This window comes from Cyrtonyx montezumae, unplaced genomic scaffold, assembly GCF_038088225.1.
Source record: "Cyrtonyx montezumae isolate F1298 unplaced genomic scaffold, pur_monq_1.0 scaffold_17, whole genome shotgun sequence".
Classification (NCBI taxonomy): Eukaryota; Metazoa; Chordata; class Aves; order Galliformes; family Odontophoridae; genus Cyrtonyx; species Cyrtonyx montezumae.
The window spans coordinates 13,577,025-13,599,283 of record NW_027071903.1 but is presented as its reverse complement, the minus strand read 5'-3'; the positions used below and the strand labels follow the sequence as shown (position 1 = coordinate 13,599,283).

General features: G+C 40.2%; 1 protein-coding gene across 2 annotated transcripts; it reads right to left on the bottom strand.

The window, feature by feature from the left end:
• Positions 1-4,503: 4,503 nt before the first annotated feature.
• DUS2 (dihydrouridine synthase 2) lies at positions 4,504-20,807 on the bottom strand. Of its 2 annotated transcripts, XM_065733313.1 has the most exons (16): positions 20,141-20,807; positions 19,180-19,319; positions 18,326-18,371; positions 17,250-17,341; positions 16,796-16,839; positions 15,557-15,621; positions 13,514-13,557; positions 13,216-13,281; positions 11,823-11,893; positions 11,303-11,389; positions 10,658-10,826; positions 10,061-10,182; positions 7,388-7,531; positions 6,799-6,886; positions 6,144-6,217; positions 4,504-5,002 (listed from the first exon to the last, which is right to left on the bottom strand). In XM_065733313.1, exons 1-16 carry the CDS (start codon positions 20,805-20,807, stop codon positions 4,765-4,767), a joined length of 2,157 nt encoding a protein of 718 aa, XP_065589385.1. In that variant the 3' UTR covers positions 4,504-4,764. The 2 variants fall into 2 exon arrangements, with proteins under 2 accessions (XP_065589385.1, XP_065589384.1); XM_065733312.1 differs by lacking the exon at positions 20,141-20,807 and having other exon boundaries at positions 17,250-17,338; positions 19,180-19,307.
• Positions 20,808-22,259: the final 1,452 nt, after the last annotated feature.

Here is a 22,259-nt window from a genome sequence, read left to right as displayed (position 1 = left end):
CTTTTTAACCCTCCTCTCATAAAATCAGAAGTTAATACTCCTTTGAGTAGGGATGACTAGACTAGGCTCCCTCTGGAGCTCATCAGTTCTTCTCCTTAATTGACCTAGCAACTGCTGTTTAACAATACTCAAGGCACTCCCTCCTCTCCAAAGGCCCTGCTTGTTGCTTTTAATGTTTTTCATCAGCTTTGTCATCGTAGTCTCAGAATAAAAGTCTGCAAGACTGGCCTCTTGCACTGTTGTACAGATGGGAACTCAAGCCTTGTGGGCCATCTCAGCAACACAGCTTCTCAAATACAAGCAGTCTCCTTAATAAGGCAACAGCTCTATACACCTAGGTTTAAAGAAGTGTCGATAAAACACTTTTGTGAATGAAGGCTTCTTTCAACTTAGCACCTGTTTGGGACCTCCTGCAGTCTTGCCAGTTAACGTCTGAGAAGCATGCCCTTCTACAGGTCAAAACGGGTAAGTAAAAAGCAAATCAAAACAGAAAACATCCTACCTCCCCCTCCTCCCCGCCAGCAACCCAAGGCATGCTTACTCTTTGAATCAGAGAGCAGCTGAGCTGACATGTGGTTCACTTGCTAGCTTTCTGAAATTGCAGCGCTGGAGGACTCTAGGATTTTGATATTCAAACTCTGTATTTGTACCGCCAACATTTAACCTCACATTCCAGGGTGGGGTTGGGCTCAGAGCCTGGGACATTCCAAAAAGCATTCCAGCCAGCAAGGCCCCAGAGGTAGCCCAGCAAGTGCACCCACGTTAAAAGGCTAGTCAAAGTATCTTTGCATTCCCATCCACGCTTCTAATACGCAGTGTACACGCAGGCCTCAGGGAGAGGTTACAGCACTCCCTACACACGTGGATCACACTTCAGTGGGTATCACAGTTTCTGAAATATCAGTTCCAAGACTCGAACCCAAATCTTTCCCGTTTCTTTCCCATCACAAGGCAAGTAAAGACTGAATTCCTCATGATTAGGAGTTTTTTTCCCAATAAATACTGAAATAAAGCACAATTTTAATTGACCATATCCACACTGCATTAAAATTGAATAAAAATTCTGAAGAATAAGGCTAAACATTCTCCAACCCAACTGCAGTCTCAATTGCCACCCTACGCAAGAATGCTGAAGCGCAATGCCTGAATCATTAAACACTGCAGAAGTCAGCATATTTTCCAGAACAAAAGTAAAATATCTGCCACCTTCTGTTCATGAAAGGTACAGCAGAAAAGAGAAGCACAGGAGAAGCTCACCCACAGACAACTCACCAACACAGTCTGCTTTTTAAAAGTAATGTGAACAGAACAAGTTCTAGAAGGAAAGCATTGTGCTAACAGAAGTAATTACTTTAAAACCAGTATCTGGGAGGGAATATGCATAGTAAATACAAACTGACCTAACTGTGGAACTGATAAAGATGAACTAAACGATGGAAGTGGGTCAGGAATTCACACATTAGCTGTACAATAATTAAGAAGAACGAAGGCATGTGACAGAAAACAAACATCAAACAGAAACACTTTCATATGCAGGTACACACACACAATTGCAACTTCTCCTTTTGACACTGGTCAAGGGTGCCCAACATATGTTCTGCTTTCTCACCATTTGCCAGAATATACAGTGCTTCTATATTTAGCACTGAATGCTCATTCCAGCAGAGTGACTCTCACTCTCATTTTCACATACTCTGACCGTTGGGCCTAGTTGTGGCCATCCACAACTACGGCACAGACCATTTCATCAACATATATATCTATTACAACAAATTAAGAGGAACTAATGTAAGAATTGGTGACCGTGTAATAATTAAAATAATGATTTGAATGCATATTTTTATTGGAAAACACAAACAAGAAAAAGATATGACATTTTTTTTCCCCCACTATAAGGGTGTTTGACCTGGTTGCCAAGAAAGATTGTGGACTCACTACCTTGGAGATACGCAAAACCCAGCTACACATAGTCCTGAGCAACCTGCTCCTGTTGACCCTGCTTTGAGCAGGAGGGAGTGTTAGGTCAGACACCTTTTCCAAGCTCAAACATTTTATGATTCTACGATACTAAGATCTTGCAAGCCACACTCAGCAGGACCTAAATAATTACTTTTTCCTCAATTCTACAACGGCACCAAACTATGAACAAGTATAAGAACCCAGTCAACACCCTGTAGGAAAATGGCCTTCTTTAACTTCTGTTTAATACTGCAAAGTTCTTTGCAGCTTTGGAATAAAATTCTAACACAGAAGTTGTATCAAATTTAAGTGTACTGAACCGTATTTAGAGCAGTATACAAAATGAGTAATGAATGTATACATTTGCTAGAAATTACTCTGTGATCTTAAAAGCAACCATTTTAAAAATGAATGTATATCTGTACTCAATATCTCTGGTGAGATACTGTTCTTCCATTACAAAAGAATGGCTTCATAGTGACACTACCATTTGAGAAAAAAGACTGAAAGTTCTAAATAGGAACAGTTTTGATGAATATCCTGTACATCCCAGCATCCATCAGAAATCAGACTAGAATTGATAACTTGAAGGTGATGATGATAAACTGATTTTGATTAAGACCACCAGCATCACTAACAGCTAGATAACTGAGGTAAATGACATTTCAAGAACTCACATGGCCATACTTCATGGGTATCCAACCCTTCGGCTCGCCTGGGCGTCACTGGGTGAAGAGAAATGGTCTTGGGGTTCACACATGTAAGCTGCTCCAAAAATAATGCTGCCTGTTGATTTCCATGGAAACTACAACAGACACAATGAGCATAGTAACACTGTTTGATAGGGCAAATTCCCAGCTACAAACCACCATTTTTCAACATAGTCACCACCATTAGCTCTGCATTTTTATCAGGGAGAACAGGACCCTGCATGCCATTCCCATAAAAGCCTGTACTAGCAGAAGTGACTCACTGTTGCTACTGCTGAAACGCACCACCCGCTGCCTCACTGCACTCACATCCACTTGTTGGACTCCACAAACATTCAGCAAGCACTGATGAATGTCAGTGGGTGCCATTTCTTCTGCATGAAGGAAATCAGTGACACAACTTTCTTTCACACACACTTCCATGTCAGATGCCATTCTGTCAGTGCCCCTTTGCTGCTATCTGTCACATGGCAACAAAAGGTAATGGGATATTGGCAGGGAGGTTCAACCTCTACTGCCATACCACCAACCTCTGCCTCTGACACTGTCAGACAAATTCTGGAGCCACCTTCACCAAATATAATACAGTTAATGTATATAAGTAACAAAACACTTTAACATTTAGTAGTTTTTGTTAAAGCATAAAAAAGGAGATCAATGAAACCACAAAACTAGTGGGATATTTGACCTCAATCTAGTTCAATGGCAGTAGTTGTAATTTTTTGTGAGGTCTCAAGGTGGTGGCCTGATTTCCGATTAAATTATGAAATTTCATTTTTCCTGTGCTTCAACCTTGAAAACATTTGTTCACAAATATACACACTGCCAAAAACAATGACATGAATAAAGTGTGACTAAGAAGTGAGGGGTATTTCTCTCTGTTAACACAGGGATTATGTAAGTCCAGTAAACACATGATCAGATTTTTTTAGTTGAATGCCTGATTGCAAATCTATCCATTCCATTTGAAAATTTGCAGGTCACATACTTATGCTGACTGAAAATGGAGTTGAAAATACACAAAAAAACTGATATTTTCTTTGCAATCTTGAAACTGGTACTCAAATTCCTTAAACACAATGGAATGAACAACCGTATATTTTTTGCTGTTCACAGGACATTTATCAAAATACATAACGTTATTTTCTATAACTTAAGTCAGATCTGCATTGTTCCCTCTCCTGGTCCTGGTTTCATCCTACGTAGGGTTAACAGTGCACTGATATTTGGTCAGTGCCAAGTGATGGGTGTGCTGGCTGCCACCACAATGGTGCAGGGCAGAGGCCAGCTGCACTGCAAGCTGTGACAGGCTGCAAGAGCCTGCAGGCCTTAGGTTGGATATGCCTGCCATACTTTAATGTTCATATTGCTAGTAATATGCAATTTGCTAAGATTTCCAAACTCAAAAGTACAAAACAGCTCAAAGTTCTTTCGTTCCAATATTCACAGCTATCAGGCTCAGCTCTGATTCCTTATTGGAAAGACAAGTGTAATAACTAAGACCAGGAAAGTGTGATTAATTCCGCTGTCACATTTCTGGAGGGTGAAATGTAGAAGTTAATCAAGAAGAAATGTTATTTTCACGCTTAGTGTTGTAATTTTCAAGTTCTTCTCTCTGCAGAATCCTTTTTGTCAATATGATGGATGTAAATCAAGCCTTAAGTCATACATGAAACTCATTTGACAAAACCACGTCTACTCAACAACTAAAATTTTCACACAGTTTCATAACGAATCCATCTGCTTACTGCTGCTGTATTCAGACATCTCTTAGCAATATACCATAAATTTCTTCAAATAAACAAGCAAGTAATAAAACCAATGACAAAGTAGCCTCAGGAATATCTGATATTAAAAAAATTTATTGTTTGGGCTAATATTCTCAATGTTTTCTAAAATCAGATTGCTAATTTATCCTGTCCGAAAGGCACCATGGGGACAGTGAACAGTGAACAGCAAACATCTTACTGGCGTTTTTCACAGCTGGGGATTTTATCCATCTCAGGGAATCCGGACAAAATGTGAATAGCAAGACATACAAACAGGAGCTAATTTCTAGCTTCTCTGAAGTTGGATGAAGCATCTGATCACCATGCTACCGTTGCAGCTTAGGCACGTTCATGTCAGAATTTTCTTCAGCAAAATTAGCTTTTTTATGGGAAGGCTCAGCAAGATCTTTTCCATGGTCTCTGTTATTAAAGCGCTCCTGGTCTTCTCTCTTGCGTTTGTTAATCAGGTGGTTTTCTCCCTCACACAGCTTTCCCTCTGGGACACCCAGTGTTCTCAGACAGACAATAGCTGCAGCCTGTTCTGCTAGTTTCTTTGACTTGTCCCTGAAGAGCAAGCAGACAGAGCATAGGTAAAAGTAGAAAGCCTCTACACTGCCAAAACAATTACTTTCCTGTCTCTGGTGCGACACCATGAAATGAACAGCACCTGATGTCATTTCACAGAAGAAGGAAAAACAGAGCAGTTCCAGAAGCGATTTGAATCTTGCTAGGTGCCAGTGCTGATTTGCCAATGCTGATAGTAACAGCTGTATCTCAAGCTCTTCATTTCTAAGGTTTGAGCCCAAGCAGTTGCAATCCTCAGATAAGCTGTCTTTTTGCAAACACGATCGTTAAACATAACTGAGTTTTGAATTATCATTTTCTGAAAAGACAATATCATCTCAGGTGGGTGTACAAGTTCACTGACGCTGACGTAAGCAGGAACTGTTCCATAATAGTTAAAATTCTGTCAATTCCAAGAAGGATTTCAGATTAAATGTTTGTGAAATTCAATGTTGGAAAAATGTTTTCTTCCCAAAATGTCATATCAGCTGAGCTTTGCTTCCTCAAGTCTTTGAACAGTAACCCCCAGAACACCAGTAATTATTCTCTACATTTAACCTCTTTAAAGAGTCCAATGCTGAGGTCTAACTTAGCAGTTATATCAGGTTCAACTTAGGTGCAAATGTCCGAAGTCAATCCCAGAATTAACAGATTACATAAAACAATATCGCAAAACTTAAGAGCAGCACTGGACGGAACTGTTGATCAGCTATGAACTCTGAGTAGCCATTGAACTGTGTCTTCTACTTCACTGTACAGAGACATCTAATCCTGACTTGGTACTGAGATCTGCTGGAATGGCTGAAGACATTACCTCCTCCAAACGTCTCCTCTGTCTCTCCTAGTTTGTTACTGGACTCTTTGCAGGCACAACTGAACTGGATCACCTGCGTACCCCCTTCCACTAAAATTGTGAACTAATGTATAAGACAAATTAAGATACAGAATAATAGTTTACTTGAACTTAATTCCTCATCACATTTGATTCTTGGAAGTTTTTAATCCTTTCCTTTCTCCCTCCCAGAGGTAGCTTTAGGAGGTGGCTTTTAGCTGATTTTTATTGAAGTCACAGGAGTAAACTTGTAAGCAACACTTCAGAAACAATTACAATACAACTGCAAAAGCTTTAAGGATAACTTACCACAGAGTTGATCTGTATTTTTGGTCAGCTACTGTTACTACTGAACAGAATAGTCTATCTAGTGGTCTTTGAACCTGGAGAGAATTAAGATAGACATGCATCAAAAGCAGCCATGTTACACAGCAAAGGTTTTTTATTATTCTTATCTTTATATCCCATTAATACCCTTAAAATTACTGTAATGCAGACTAAAACTTTACCCTTCCATAATGAGGTTTAAAAAAAAAGATGTGCCCAAACTAAAATAACTTTGCATTGCAAGAAAGAACCCACAACAATAAGCAGTGACCTCAACCCAAACAAGGAGTTCCTTTTGTCTAATTTAGTTCCTACTTTTAACAGCATTCAGCAACAGAAAAAAACATTCTGAAACCAAACTATAACTTCACAGAAGTTAAACTCAGTCATGGTCTTCTGTGTAATGACCTGTAATTGCAGCTACTTCTTTCACCTCCACAGAAACTGAAGATCTCACTTATATGTAATAAAATAAACTGCCATTTTAATATACTTAGATTAAAAAAAAAAATCATTTCTGAACCACCTTGTTCAAGTGCAGTACTTCACTGGGAAGCTGAATTTCTCCCTGCACCAAGTCCCAGAATAGCAATTTTAAAAGAGGAAGACGTTTGAAAAGGTTTTTTGATGGACTCACAGTTTCATAAACAGGTTGAGGATGCTTTTCTTTCCTACACCATTCCAGAAGATACATTTTTGGAGTAATCTGTGGTGGATATTCTCGCCTAGACAAAAACATCTGTGGTCAGTAACTGTGCTTAATAAACAGACCTACTTTAAATCAGGTCAGTATCTCAACAAAATAAGTGCTGCTCGTTGTATCACTTCTACCCATTATTCTTTGTGGTTTACTTCTACAGCTCAAATTATGAGAAAAATGCCACTTCCATAGATAGTTCAAGTAACATTCTAAAAACTCTATACCTTTGTATATTCATATTTATTTACATACAGATGCTTGATTTTTGTTAATTGCTTGGCACTTCTAATAAATTAACCAAGTCTCAGGATGCCTGGAACTAAAAACATCTCATAACATCTAAATAGCACAGGAAGAAGAGTGATGCTAGTGATTACTTAATTATGGCACAAATTGCTTCATAAAAATTCACTCTGCACAATTACACACTGCTATGCAAGTCGTTATTCTCTAAAAAACTATAAAGCACTTTTAAATTCGTTTTACAAACGCAAGCCACTGAAGTAAAATAAATTCGTAAGCTTACTTGTCAAATCTAACAGCCATTTTTATTACATCTGGATCCTCCATCTGGTCATCTTCATCTTGCTTCTTAGTTTCCAAAGATGTTTTCTTAGCTTCAAAAATAGCTGTTGTTTCGTCATAAAACTCAGACATTTCAAAGGCTTCACTATTGAAACAGAATTGCTTTGTATTAGAGAACAGATTATGTCTTTTTGTAAGCCAATATGATTAAATAAGAAAGCAATTGTTTTAAAATAGAGTATATACATACAAAGAATCACACAAAAGCATAGCTATATTCACTATATTCTACACAGTGACATCATATTGCTTGTCCTTCATTTCTCATCAGACATACTCAAGATGCAAGTAGAAAAACATGTTCTTATTCCCAGCACTAGACATTTAATATAAATTGCAATACGAAGCTCCAGACAGAATCAATCAGAAATACACATCTTGCAACGTTCACTCAAGTTAGTAGCCCAATTTGAGTATTACCTGCAAGCTTTAATATGTGTGAGGAAACTAAGATTTGGATCAATGGCAAATGCCTCAAATCATTTTAAATCCCAGACCTTTCCACTGCATCCAGTCTGAAACACTGAGACTACCCATTTTATACAGATAACAATAAAGCACATAGCACTGGAAAACTTACTTGCTGAATGTGATCTGAGTACTCATTGGTATGAGGCTGTTCAACAATAAAATGCAATCCAGCCACAACACCAATGCATAAGTGGAGAAGTGTTGAAGCTGAATAATTCTGAGAGATGTTTCTAAGAGAAGGCACCTCATTATGTATTGATTGCAGCCTTTGTCTTGCACTCAGTACTGAGGTTAAAATCTCAAATGGCTGTAACATACCATCACCACCACAAGGCAGCAGTATTAACATTTTTGTCTGCCTATGCATAAACTCATCTTACATAACTCTAAGTTATTCCTTTATCTGGATATTAAACAGCCAATTTGGAACAATGGTTAGAAGGCTTTTAGTTTGCTGATGGAAACTGATAAAATCCATTTCTAAGAGCCTCTCTCCTCTGCACCTCTATTATCCATACACATTGCTGAAGCCAATTTTGCAATTGCTATTGCATCACATGTACAAAACCTGCTTGTGCTCAATTTTGGAAGGCCCTAAATAATCACTAGACACAATACATAACACCCTAATTTTACCCCAGACCTCCATCCAGAACTGATGTGCATACACTGTACCTCTTCTAATGGCCTGCGTAAAGGCTTGACTCCTACCTGACGATCTCTTTTCTTTGCATAATACACCTTGCTACTAATTCACCAGAGAACACCACCATCCATTTGGCTACGATTTATTTGAAGTCGTAAAAGATCGTTTCAATTTTGGTCTACACTGCAGATCTTCTAACCAGACTACAAAACTATCCATGAAAAAGAGCAAATAAACAGACATAATAAAATCTGTTCAACTTATGTTGCAGAAATGAAACTAACTTGCAAAATGTAGTATTGTTCACAAGTTCCTTTATGATTAATGGAGTCTGGCTCCTTTTATACATAAAATATAAATTCCCTCTATGGCTGTTATAACAATAATTGTGGGTAGAGCTGTTTACAGATAAAATGTTGAACAGGCAGAAGAATTGCAAGCACTGATGTTCATTCTCAACATCAACAGAATGTTGATTAGGTGTTGCTAGAAAACAGTAATTCCATTTGCAGAATATTTCAAGTTTTCAACATTTCTTCTACTTTCATACAAGTAAAATAAACTGTTTCAGATTGTAAACTGAAGTTTCTCCTTCCAGAAACTTCACTCACATCATTTTAGAGGTCTGGGATAAAGAGACTCGGTAAAGCTAGAATATTTCATAGAATCATACAATGCCTTGGGTTGGAAGAGACCTTGAAGATCATGAAGTTCCACCCCCCTACAATGGGCAGGACTGCCACCCAGCAGATGGGGCTGCCCAAAGCCCCACCCAATGAGCCCTTGAACGTCTCCACAGATGGGGCACCCACAACTTCTCTGGGCAACTATGCCAGTGCCTCACCATGCTCTAAGCAGAAATTTTCCTTCAAACAGCCAATCCAAATTTCCCATCTTTTAGTTTTAAAATGTTTTCCCTTATCATCTGCCTATGCAACCATTTTGCTGTTGTTTCCCATCTTTTTATTTTTTTTAGTAAGTGCACTTCAAGTACTGAAAGGCTGTAATTTCCTCAAAAACGCTGTCATAAATGTTGTTCAGATATTTCAGGTATGAAAAGCAGCACAAGAGAAATGCATGCACGTATCTTACAGACTACCTTCATACACTGTTTTGAGTTCATGTCTAAGTGTTCATTTAAGCATCCTGTCATAAAAATTCCAGGAATATTAAGAGCCCTACAGGCACATGGAAAGCTTTTCTTCAAAAGAAAAACAAAAAATCCCAACAAACAAACAACCCACAGATCTGAAAGAAGACAAGCTCCAAACCATCAGCATCTGAACTACCTCTACATAATACTAAAACTCTTCTTTTTAATTTCATTAGTTAATGCAAATATGGAAACTTGGAAATGGTTACTGTATTGCATACCTCATCAAGTACACTTTTTTCCAACTTTTTCTGAACGTTGTAAGTGCTAGGCAGTGCTACAGACAGAAACAGTTTGCAAGTCCGACAGAGAATACAATTCCTGTTTCTGAAGCTCATGCTTACCAAATTTCCTGTGTGGACTGTGCAGCATGCAGCTTCTTACCCTGAGCAGTTTCCAACTGTTCTCTTAACATCTGACACAAACAATATTTTGTGTTGGTATAATGATTATCATATCTCACTGCCTGTGAAAGACAAAGCATATTAAAACAAAGAAAATTTTATTAGGTAACCTCTTGATGAACTTTGAAATCATTTCTGAAATGCAAAATACAGTGTACAGTTTTCTCAATAACATATTCAAGTCTGCTCATCTAAACTTTGCTTCCTGGCTGCTAAAAATTCTTGACAGTATTTGTGACATGCAATTCCCTCTAAAAATGAAGCTAACAGCAACTGACAAGTCCAAATTCCTTTTCTGTTCAACATTAACTGCATTAACAGCATCAAGAAAATTGCCTTACTTATCATTGGCATTTCAAATTCCTAGATGTTTTTGGATAGCCTTGTAAACCTCACAAATGTAGACAAGTAACAAGGGTTAAAAGGAACAGCACATAGGAAGAGAATCATTGGGAAAATTAGTAGATACTATAGTAATATTTAGACTGAACAGTAAACAGCATTAATGACAAGGAAAATCTTCCAAAAAATACATACATATTTGATGTAATCGTGCATGACTTCTTTCAAGGGGAAAGGACCTTCTTTTCTGAAGATAGATGGGTTCCACATGGCAGCACGAGCTATCATTACAGATGAGGCAGCTGTTGCTTTCTGGAAGGTCTCAATGTCTGTATATTCTTTGATGAAGTCATGAGATCCTCCACTACAAACAAACACCACTATTATGATCCAGAAAGTTTTGTTTGCTCTTACATAAACTTTAACACAGCCTCGTATTTTCAAGTGTGATACTACATTATAAACGATGGCACTGTGTTCAGGATATTATCTCAAAACTGTTTAAGAGGAAAAATGGGTCTGAGTTATGCTAGCAATAGATCATTCATGAAAAAAAATGTAATCAATGTTTCATCTGCGTATTTTCTCTTTAAAAAGACTTCTATGGAAAATGAAGATAGTTTGTGTTTCTAACTGTGTACTTTCACATAATCCTTAATGGATAGGACCCACAAAAAAAATAATCACACTGACACTGATAGAAAATGACACTTTGTAAGTATTGCCTATTCTGTAACACATGTATTTGCCCCCACACGAAGAATGTTCTTTCTTCTGCACTAGTACATCTTAAGCTAGGTACAGGTATATTGCAACAACCAGCTGATTACTCCAACCTACTTTGCTATTACTGGAATGGAAACTGCTTCAGATATGGCTTTGATCACATCACAGTGGACAGGGTGCTGAGGCCTCTCCTCCTTCTTCCTTTCCAGCAAAGAAAAAAGACCAAAAGTTTCCTAAGGAATTTGTACATATTATTTTTGCTCATTTTGTTTTGATTTTTGATTGATAATTGATTTTTTTATTCAAAAGATATTCACATTAAATACACTTAAAATTATTGCTATTGTTAATTCCATATCCAGATAAGCAGGGATTTTTAGATACAATGTGCAAATAATTTTATTTGTTCTTTATTGAACCTAAATTTCTAGACAGATAGCAATAAATAGTTCAATAGCATCAAAAAGACCAGCTCCCTAACAACTAGCTTGACTTTTAAAAATACTTATTTAGCTAGCAGTTGAAATGAGAACTACATATTATATGCAAAGTATATTCTGATCATATCTTACTGTGTGACATTTGCCAGCAAACCGTAGTAAAGATGTAAAACTCTTGCCTGGAACAGATTTACCTTCCATGGACTGCAATGGCAGCAATACCAGTTTTTTCTATTCTCTTTACCAAATTCACAGTATCCTCAACCTGAGTGGCAGGAGAGAATGACATGACCTTAGTTCAAAGATACAAAACAAATGCCAGAATTCATTCCTTTCAGTAAGAGAGACATGATTCCTGTAACTCAACAGCAACTCCTGAAGTATATTCCTATTTATTATATATTTATCAAAAGAACAAGAATCCATCTTCAACAGGTTCCTCGAAACCATGGATTGCAAACTTCCTTGAGCCAGATAACACCAAACTGTACTAAAAAAGTACTTTCCAACAGGCTTTTTAGGCTGTCATTTGAAATACCAATACTTAATTAACAAGTTTGCTTTAACCATTACTCTGTAAACTGCAATTAAAATGCATCTTAGATGGATGATTAAGAGAATGCCTTCTGAAATAAATCTAAAATCCAATCACGTGTTCATAAATATTCCTCTCAAATATGCCTTCGAGTTAACTAGTAACTAAAAGTACAAACAGCATTCATACATAGCCAGTGAATCAAAGGTGCAGTGAAGCTCCCAGTACATATTTAAAGAGGTAAGATGCTGTTAAGCAGCAGAAAGAAACTTGGTATGCTGCTAAATTAGCCTGCCTTATACAGCTCCACAGCTCTAGGGTCACAGAAAATTAAAAGAAAATTTTAAAAAGCCTATTTTCTTTTCAAAAGCTGGAAGGCAATCCATGGTTTGCTCACCACAAATAAGCACAGCCTTTGAAAAATGCAACACCAAACACAGTGGCACAAACACAGAGACAGAAGTCCACCTGCTGATTTGACAGAGGACATACTATGAAAAATCAGCTTGAAATAAAGCTGGAAAAGGCTCTAAGATAGTTGCAGAAATGGAAAGGAGAAGTGCCAGCTTTTTTGTTTAACAATATTAGACAGCACTTCTAAAACATAATGATCTTACACAGAGTAGTGATTCTTTTCAGAGACTTCATTTGTTTGTATAATCACTATAAGAGCACGTGCAAATGACTTTTGAACAATAGCTAGCTCAGTTAAAACTCAACCACCTGCAGAAATATCTATCCAGTTCATTTGCAGTCACAACAACTGAACACACAATCAAACACAGATTTTCAGAATGATCACTCATTAGAAGAGAAGGCACATTATCTCCTGGAGATTTAAAAATACATATTTTTCATTACATTCTTAGTAGTTAAATTTTAGAATTCAGAGGGAGAAAAGTTTGGCACTCCAAATTATAATTCCAAATGGTATTTCACAACAGCAGGTCTAAAACGTCAATTTATTAGAATCCCATATACTAGAACTGATTTTAAATCACAGGATTAAGCTAAAATAAAGCACTTAAGCATAACAAAATTCATGTTCTTACTGAGGGCAAAATGCGGATTTTGCAGGTTACTGGCTTACAAATTCCTTTAACGAGAGTAGTCAGTATCTGGAGGAGGGGGAAAAAGACAAAAATGTGATCACAGAAGTGACATGAACAAAACTATCCTTACTTCAAGATGCAATTAAATTAGAACAATTTAACATTTGGTTACTGTACCTCTATAAAGAATCTTACATACTTAAGGAACATACACAGTCACTAAATGCATATATAATTTTATCTGGTAGAAGTTCCAATGCTGCTTTTAAGATGAACAATAAACACTGATAATACTTACAGACTCTATTTTGTCAGGATCAGATAGAAGTGCTGCCCCCATACCTCCCTGAGAAAATACATAGAAACTGTGACAACGAGAACATGAAAAACACATTTTTCAACTCAATTATTTCACCTAATAGCAGAGCACAGCAAAAATACTGCTGTGATTAAAGTAAGTAGAAAATGGAGAAATCTGAAATGCAGGAGTGTTATTGAACAGTTTGGTGGAACACATTTCCCAGAATAATATCAGGATAATGAAGCAGTAATTCAGGGCACCAACTTGCTCCCATTACATAAGGGAGAAAACAAGATTTCAAAAAGCCTATTTTAGCAATTGTAGTCATCTAGTTCCTACTCATTAAGTGTCAGCAGAGCATTCTGGATATCTTGTTTGAGCATTACACACCACGTTTGCAGGCTTTTGGTGTCAGTAACTTCTGTCTATGCACTGTAAACTTAGTTTACGTTAAACTGCTTTTCTAAGTAGCTGCATTAAACACATTGTGAACACTTTATTAATTCAATATTTTGGCTGTTATTTTCAGCACTGTCTCACCTGCATGTGTAGATCTAGAAGCCAACAGGCAGATATAACAAGTATGTACTTCTTTTGATCCCACATTATTAGTGGAAAGTAACCATTCACCAGCATATCAAGTTTTGAACTTTCATTCTAATAAAGGATGGGTGTTTTGTGCTAAATTGTGATTCTGTGGAAGAATAAAATAATCTTTCACTTAATTACTTTTGATACAAAAGAAAGTAATAATGGCTAAATAAAACAGTTATGAAAATGTCACCCGACATTACTAATTTAATGCTATGTTCTCAACATGACTACAGTTCCTCGGTAATACCATTTTATCTCAAAAGAAATTTGGTAAAGTGTAAGCAAAGTTCAGAAACAATAGAATCTAAATACATGAACAAAAAGGCTCTAAGGGACTAAAACAGGAATTACCCAAGAAATTTACATACGAAAAATATATCAGAAATTAGATTAAGTATTAGAAGAATTTTTTTTTGTCAGACTGCAAGACAATCTACAAAACTAAAAATAACAGAAGAGAAAATCTCCCTGTAAACTGATTAATCATGGCTTTCTTTAACCATTTCCTGGGACACTCAACATCAACTACTGTCAGATGCTGAATCACTATGAACAACTTAAGTGAAGGTACTAGATATCTGAAAGATCTCTTACACTCTCCTTATGCTCATTACATGCTGCAAAGGAAAAAGCATTGTTTGTGATGGAAAAATCTATCAGTTATCTCTTAGATACTCAATCATTAGGGCTCTTTGATTCTTCTGTTCCAAAACTTCATGTAGTCCCTCTCTCTCCTAAGGCCTAGACCACAGCCTAGAACAAACCCCTTCCCTACTCAAGTACTCTAATCAAGAAACATATGCCATTACTTAAAAAAACAATTCATTTAGACAAAATATTTTTTTCACTTTGCTTAAAAACTTACAAAGGAAAATGAAAGATCTGTACAACACCATGGCATCGTGCAAGGTACAAGCATATCTGGTAGGAACAGGTTTGGCCTTTACTATTCCTTGATTTAACAACACTGCTGTCAGACACCAGATATCTCATTTCAATTGGCTATGTCTGTGCACCAGATACAATAAACTAGCACAGAGTTCTATTTTGGGGACAGAAAGAATGGTTTACTTGATCCAACAGGAGAAAATATGCAAGTTCTATAGAAGCCCTGATTTATACTAAAAAGTAGGGAAGATTTCAAGGCCTCCTTTGCCTTTCTGCCTTAGTAAAGGGACAGGGAAAACTTCCAGATGGAAAGCAGGGATAGCATAGAATTAGGAAGAGCAAGTATTAATTATGTGAACGCTGTTTTCTCCAATTAAAGGATAAAGCATTACAGTTCCATATGACAATTCCAAATGCCAGTAACATAAAGACCAGAAGACAGTTTACACATAACAGCCAGGCTTTTTTCTCTAAAATGAAGCTTTGATTCTTCTGAACTAGAAGTCTTCCTATAGAAGGTATCAACAATAAGAAGATTCAAGAATAATCAAAATCCACTTGCCTTAGTAGAATATTCTTTTGGACAGCCCATATTGATATCAATGCCAGCTACATCACTTTCTCTAAAAGACAAGAAAAATGTATTTCAGCACGTTAGAACAAGAACTAGGAAATAGATACCCTGCCATGAAGCTTGTTTCATCATTATAAGGCTTAACTGTAAATTAGGATTAAGTTTTTAACTGAACTTCTGAATTCTCAGTTTTTCACTTACATATCTACTTAAACAGCAGCCTGAAAAAGTCTGTCTGCATGTTTCAGTGAGCAGAAGCTACAAATACTCATCTGTGGGGTAAATAACTCCCAAGGATGGTACTCCACAAAGAAATAGTATAGATGATGGTATATTTTGAGCAGTTCTATATAGATAGGATAGAAATAATACAAAAGAGAGGATGGCTCACCTTCAAAATGACAAGGCTCACAGGGGGCATCACGTGGGAGGAATCTCCAAAAAGAGATCCTTCCCTGGTGGTGGTCAGCCCTTAAATGGGGTTTGGGAAAGGTGGAGCCAGGCTCCACCCCTTCCAATCACACAGGTATATCACCTTCACCTGTAGCCCATGGCTGACTCGGTGCTCACCTCAGGTGACTAATCAGTGGTTCAGGTCGTGATTCAGCAGTTCCCATACGCTCATCTTACATGTGTTTATCTAGAATTAAGTGACGCTAACCAAAACCACCACCAAATTCACCAGTGTCAACAAAGAAAGTCTTACAGAAGTTCCACCTGTTTAAAATGAGGATTTAAAACACCTTTCAAAACCTTTGAGATGCACTTTTCATTTATGCACAATATTTTACTGTGGGTTTCAAACCACAAAATATAGGAATGATTTTCAGGCATATTGGTCTTATCAGCAATTGTGTAACAACCACAAGATTCCCTATTGGAAAACTCAAGGACTGCACTAGAAAAGTGCCATTCAATCCCCATATAGACACCATGCAGCTGCTATTTTGAGTATGAACTGTTTTAAATAGAAGTTGCAGTCTACACTGTTATACTGTTGATCACTATAAATCAGTACTACCCTATACTGATCAGCTCCTAAAATCTCTTCTTGAACCTATCAAGGGTCGTATCAAGACTTTACTTTCATCCTCTCAATCACTACAGTTCTTCTCTAAACTAAACCCAAAAAAACAATAACAACAACAAAAAGCCACAACCACCACTACCAACAACAAAACTATAAAGCCAGAGCAGGAATGGGGTGAGAGAAGATGACTTACACAAGCTTAGCTACTGCCAAGGCTCTTTCCGCATCTGCTGAACCCTGTTGATAAAATAAGAGTATATAATTACAAAATAGTGTCAAGTGAATAAAAACATTCACTTCCACGTGTGTTAAACTGTATTTGCTCCAAAAATTTAATATAATGTGAAAGAGACCCTTTCACAGCACAACACATAGCAAAGCCATTTAGCTTAAGCATGTGAATGACAAAAAGCGAGGCAAAAAGAAATTCTGAGAGATCAGTCCTCTTTCCTAACCATCAAATATTCTCAGCCTATCACAGTTAAGATATTCATCCTGTTCTTAAGATCTTCCATCATTAAGGAGCCAATAGCCTCTATACACAGCATCAAAGCATAGTCTGCAATATATAAACTTCTTCTGGACTTGGATTAAGATCATTACTAGCACTACCTTGCCTAGGAGAGTACTTGTTTTTGCTTTCTTACCATTTGGAAGATGACACGGTGCCTCTCCCTTTCACAAGTTCTGAAAACAACTCTTTCATTTGGTGCAACAAAGTCTACTGTTTCAAGTACTTCTATATGAAGTGAGAAACATAAAACAGACAAAAATAATATACAAATATGATCACAAAGGAAGTCATATGACTTTACAATTTCACTGTAAACAAAACGTTATCAAGCAAAACTTCCATGAGCAGTGACACACTGTAATTCCTAAGTCTTTGCAGTGCTTTTCTTGCACATTGCAGACCCTATTACTTAGTACTCCCTAATTATTCCCCAACTTGTTTGGTGGGGGAGCAACAGCACTGGAACAAGCCAGAATGAATGCAATGCTACAGTTTTCAGAAAAGCAAGAATGGAATGTAGACTTATGGCTGACTTCTATTCCTCAACAGGGACACTAGAAAAAAACTGTTTCCTATCTCACTCACTTATAAAACTTATGAAGATCTTTTAAGAACTTGCCTGTGAAAATCATGTTATGTCAAATCTAGGCCCCAGACCTGAAGTTAAGGAAAGAAGGACAGTGAGATCTCAAATGCATTGCTTCCTTATTACGCTAGACTTAAAAGCATATATTATTTTACTACCAACAGGAGCAGTACCAACACTCCATACCCCGTGACCTAAGCTCTGACAAAAAGTTTAACAGGAATCTCTGCAGCAGCTTAAGTCAATGGTGAGGTTTTTTCCCCTGTAAGAGGCAGGGAAAAACCCTGAATTAGGATCCTAGAACAAAAAACCCACCAAAACTCAAGAGTTACTATTTGAAAAGTTCTGTCCTCTAAAAACGTTTGTGGTTTCCTTGGGGGGCACTGGCTGAAAAATTGAAGTACCTGAAGAAGGAAAAATAGAAGTCTGAAACTGTACAGAAATACACAGGTGTAAGAATGGCTCTTCAAAAGCTTACCTGAAGTTTCTATAAACTGTTTAGATGAATTATAGGTATTTACACCTCATTGTAATTACTGTTTAGATTACTTCAGCAAAGTAATTATTTTATCTTTACTAAAAAGGAACATTTACAGACAATATTAAAAAAATGCCATGCTTACCATTTACAACTCTCTTACACTGCAACATCTTTATGTCAATAAGCTCCTGAAAACAAAAGGGGGGAAATCTTAACGAGTAGAAGCACTCAAACCATCCAGATGTAAGCAGTTCTGTTTTATTTAATAATAAGCATCTAAAGTTATCAAAAGTAGAACGAAGTAAAGAGAAACATTACATTCAATATTTCAAGCTATGAAAGATAACTTCAGGAGAACCATTAGGTCACAGCTTGAACTAGTGACTGAGCACCTGGTGAAGAGCCACGACTGGCTTGGGAGCACAGGTAAATTGTTGGCACCTGTGCTGTCCATGTGATCAGAAGGGGCGGACCCAGGGTGGAGCCATCCTGGGCTAGTATAAGGGCCAGCCACCAAAAGGTGAACATCTCTTGACTTAGGCTGCTTCCTGAGATAGAATAATGCATAGCTAGAGGGCCCCTTCACAAGCTGGGTGAGTTTCTTTGTGAATGCTTTGTTTGGTATTGCCAAGAACCTACCAGAAGCAATTTCATTTCTTTGTGAGTGGACTAATGCTATGATGATGTAGTTCAAAAACTATTTACTATGCTAGAAACAAAAGTAGGCTACTACAGTAAAATATAAGTAAACTGTTATAATGAGTGCTTTGTCTAAATTAATTGAAAGAGTTAAGTGCTCTTATAGCACGACTCTCCTGTAACTTGATTGTGAAGTGTTCTGCTGAGCTGTTCTCCCCATTTCTTTAACAGAGAGGATATGGAAAAAGTCCTACAGTAAGCCACGTCTGTTTCTGTACTCAGTTCTCTACAACCCCATCCCCAGATAGCCCATCTGACAGCGTTTTTCTGCTGACAGTAACCACGTCCCACTCCTACCTCGCAGTACACGATGTCGGCGCCGTAGTCCAGCGCGAGGAGCCGCATGGGCAGCGTTCCCACGCGCACCATAGGGGCCAGGATGTTCTTCCCCCTGAAGCACAGAGGTATGTTCACCGTCATTCCTGACGCGGAGATGTCTAAAACAGAGAAAGCGGAGCGTGGGGAAGGGGGTAGGAGACACCACCCCCTACCATTAACGCCCAAAGCTTTTCCTCGTGGGCGCCGTCAGAGGCTGCGCGGAGCCCTGAGGCCAGTGGGCGAGCTCTGCCCTCAGGAGGTTGGCGGGGCCGCCCCAGCTCGCAGCCGCTCGCTGAGGGGCTGCGGCGGGACGAGGCCGGTGCCCGAGACGCGCGCGCTCACCGTCCGCGCGCGGCGCCGGCTGAGGAGAGGTGGGCGCCGCGCCGTGACGTCATCAGTCCGCGCCGCAGCTGTCACGTGGGGCGCAGCATGGCGCTGGGGCGCGGCGCGGTGGCCGCGGGCCGGGCGGTCGGAGCGCAGCACCCCGACAACGTGGTGCGCATCCCCTGGGCGCTGCGGCAGCGCCTGGAGCGGGGCCGCCGCCGCGGGCAGGGACAGGCGGCGGCGGTGCGGCCCGGTAAGCTGCTGCTGCGGAGCCGGCGGCCGGAGCTGAGCCAGCCTCGCTGGCAGACGGTGGGGCGCTGGGAGCAGCCGCAGCTGGTGTCGGCGGGCTGGAAGCACAGGAAAGCACGTGGGGACTACTTTCAGCTGGAGGCCGTCCAGGAGGCGGCCCCCGGCCTGCCGGCGCCGCAGCCCCGGGAGGAGCGAGAGCCGCTTTTCGCGGAGATGGGGCTGCAGCCGGCCCTGCTGACCGCCCTGCGGGACCTCTCTGTCAGCCGTCCTACGGCGGTGCAGCGCATCGCCATCCCCGCCCTGCGCCGCGGCCGTAGCGCTCTGTGCGCCGCCGAGACCGGCAGCGGCAAGACGCTGGCCTACCTGCTGCCGCTGCTCGACCGGCTGCTGGCCCGCCCCGCCGCCCCGGAGAAGCCCGAGGAGGAGTCGCGACCGCGGCCGGCGTCGCCCCGCGGGTTGGTGGTGCTGCCGTCGCGGGAGCTGGTAGCGCAGGTGGGCGCGGTGGCCGCGGCTCTGTGCCGCCCTGCGGGGCTGCTGGTGCGCGGGCTGACGGGCGGCGGCGCCGCGGGAGGGCTGAGGCGGCAGCTGCGGGCTCCGCCGCCGGGAGCCGCCGTGTTGCTGGGCACCCCTGGGGCGCTGCGGACCGCGCTGCGGCGGCGCTTCCTGGTCCTCGGGCGGCTGCGCTGGGTGGTGCTGGACGAGGTGGACGCGCTCATTGACGACGAGTCCTTCGCCGTGCCGCTGGAGCAGATCCTGGCGCACGCCCCGCTTGCCGCGGGTGCCCCCGGGCCGGGCGGCCCCGGGGAGGAGAGAACGCAGGTGGTGGTGGTGGGAGCCACCTTCCCGGCGGGGCTGAGCCAGGTGCTTGCAAGGTTTGTCGACGTGGACCGCTTTGTCAACCTCAGCACCCAGAGCTTGCACCGCCTGCCTCCGCATGTCCAGCAGAAATTTGTCCGTCTCAAAGGCCAGGACAAGGCGCCTGAACTGCTGCAGCTCCTCAAGGAGCGCTCAGCATCCAGTGGGGCTGTCCTCATCTTCTGCAACAGCGCCAGCACCGTCAACTGGCTGGGCTATATCCTGGATGACCACAAAATCAAGCACCTGAGGTTGCAGGGACAAATGTTGGCAGCTGCCAGAGCTGGAATCTTTGCCTCCTTTCAGAAGGGAGATGTGTCTGTCCTTGTCTGCACTGACCTTGCCTCCCGAGGGCTGGACACTAGCAGCGTGCAGCTCGTGGTTAACTATGACTTCCCAAACACCCTGCGGGATTACCTTCACCGCGTGGGGCGCGTTGGGCGGGTTGGAAGCAAGATGCCTGGAGTTGTGGTTAGCTTTGTCACCCATCGATGGGATGTGGACCTGGTGCGGAAAATAGAGACTGCTGCCCGGAGAAGGACAGGTCTCCCAGGCATGGACACTTCTATTCATGAACCTCCACCTAAAGCAGATTGATTTGAGTTGCCAAGTGGTAATAAATGGTCTGGTAGGGACTAAATTTAATCAGTTGAGACACAAGTGTGTGAGCTGGGCTGAAATGGGAGATAAGTGAGTTTCAGAACAAGATGATCTGGTTTACTTTGTGCACTGTTCTGGAAGCTGTAGTAGTAATTTCCAGAGGCATCACAATTTATGTACATAACTGTGCGATGCACAGTTCTGCTGTGTTTCAGCATCACTAGCAGCTAAATGTCATCATTGAAAATGTCTACTGGCAGGACAAAAAAATTTCTTCCCAACCTTGTTACAACTTTGACCCAATTTTATTTACATGGTGGAAAGGTGAAATTACAAATTATGCTGTTTTTTTTTATAGCAGCTTATTCAGAGAATTGTAGACCAGATACATCTAAAGATGTGTGGGAGAGAAAATGTACAATACAACTGAAGGTTTTTTCAATTTTTGATGTCTTTCACTGAGAGTAAAGATTGGTGCTGCTTTATTGTATTAAAAAAGGCATTAAGGGTTTACTGATTGTACAACATCTGTTGAACTGATTTAAAAAAAAGTTAGAAATGTCTCCAATTACAGGAAAGAAAGTGTTTTTACTTAAGTTCTATCCTAATGGAACAGATGCAGAAAGTTTCTTTGGATATGGTGTCCTTGTTCTCTTACACTGTGAGGATTAAAGTGAGGCTGAGGTTATTTTGTATCTAGCTGCTGGTTTGTCTGTGGCAAATAATCATTAAAAAAAAGAAACGTAGTTCAACTCTGATTTGTGTTGGGACTTATTGCAGCTCTTCCTTTTAATGGCTGTTTCTTCTGTAATATTCATCTCTTTAGCCTTTGTAAAAACTCAGTATGTAGAAATCTGTTACCTGAAAAGGCCATGGGCAGAGTGTCTCTGTATCTGGTTTACAACCAAATAAAGTTCTGGAACTAGTCTTAGTATGAGCAAAAGCTAAAATAGCAGAAAACTTCAATGGATAGCCGCTTCAGCATAAGGCTATAACCTTTTCCTAGGTACTGAACCCATGTATTCTGTTCA

Bases quoted from the DNA above. Each gene is read 5' to 3' on its own strand.
- DUS2 (XM_065733313.1), bottom strand. From the start codon at position 20,807: ATGAGGACAGCCCCACTGGATGCTGAGCGCTCCTTGAGGAGCTGCAGC. The intron at 16,840-17,249 runs GTAAGAAAGCAA...TTTTATCAACAG, and splicing joins ACCGTGTCATCTTCCAAATG to GGTTCAGCAGATGCGGAAAG. The intron at 5,003-6,143 runs GTAAGTTATCCT...CTTGCTCTTCAG, and splicing joins AAATACAGATCAACTCTGTG to GGACAAGTCAAAGAAACTAG.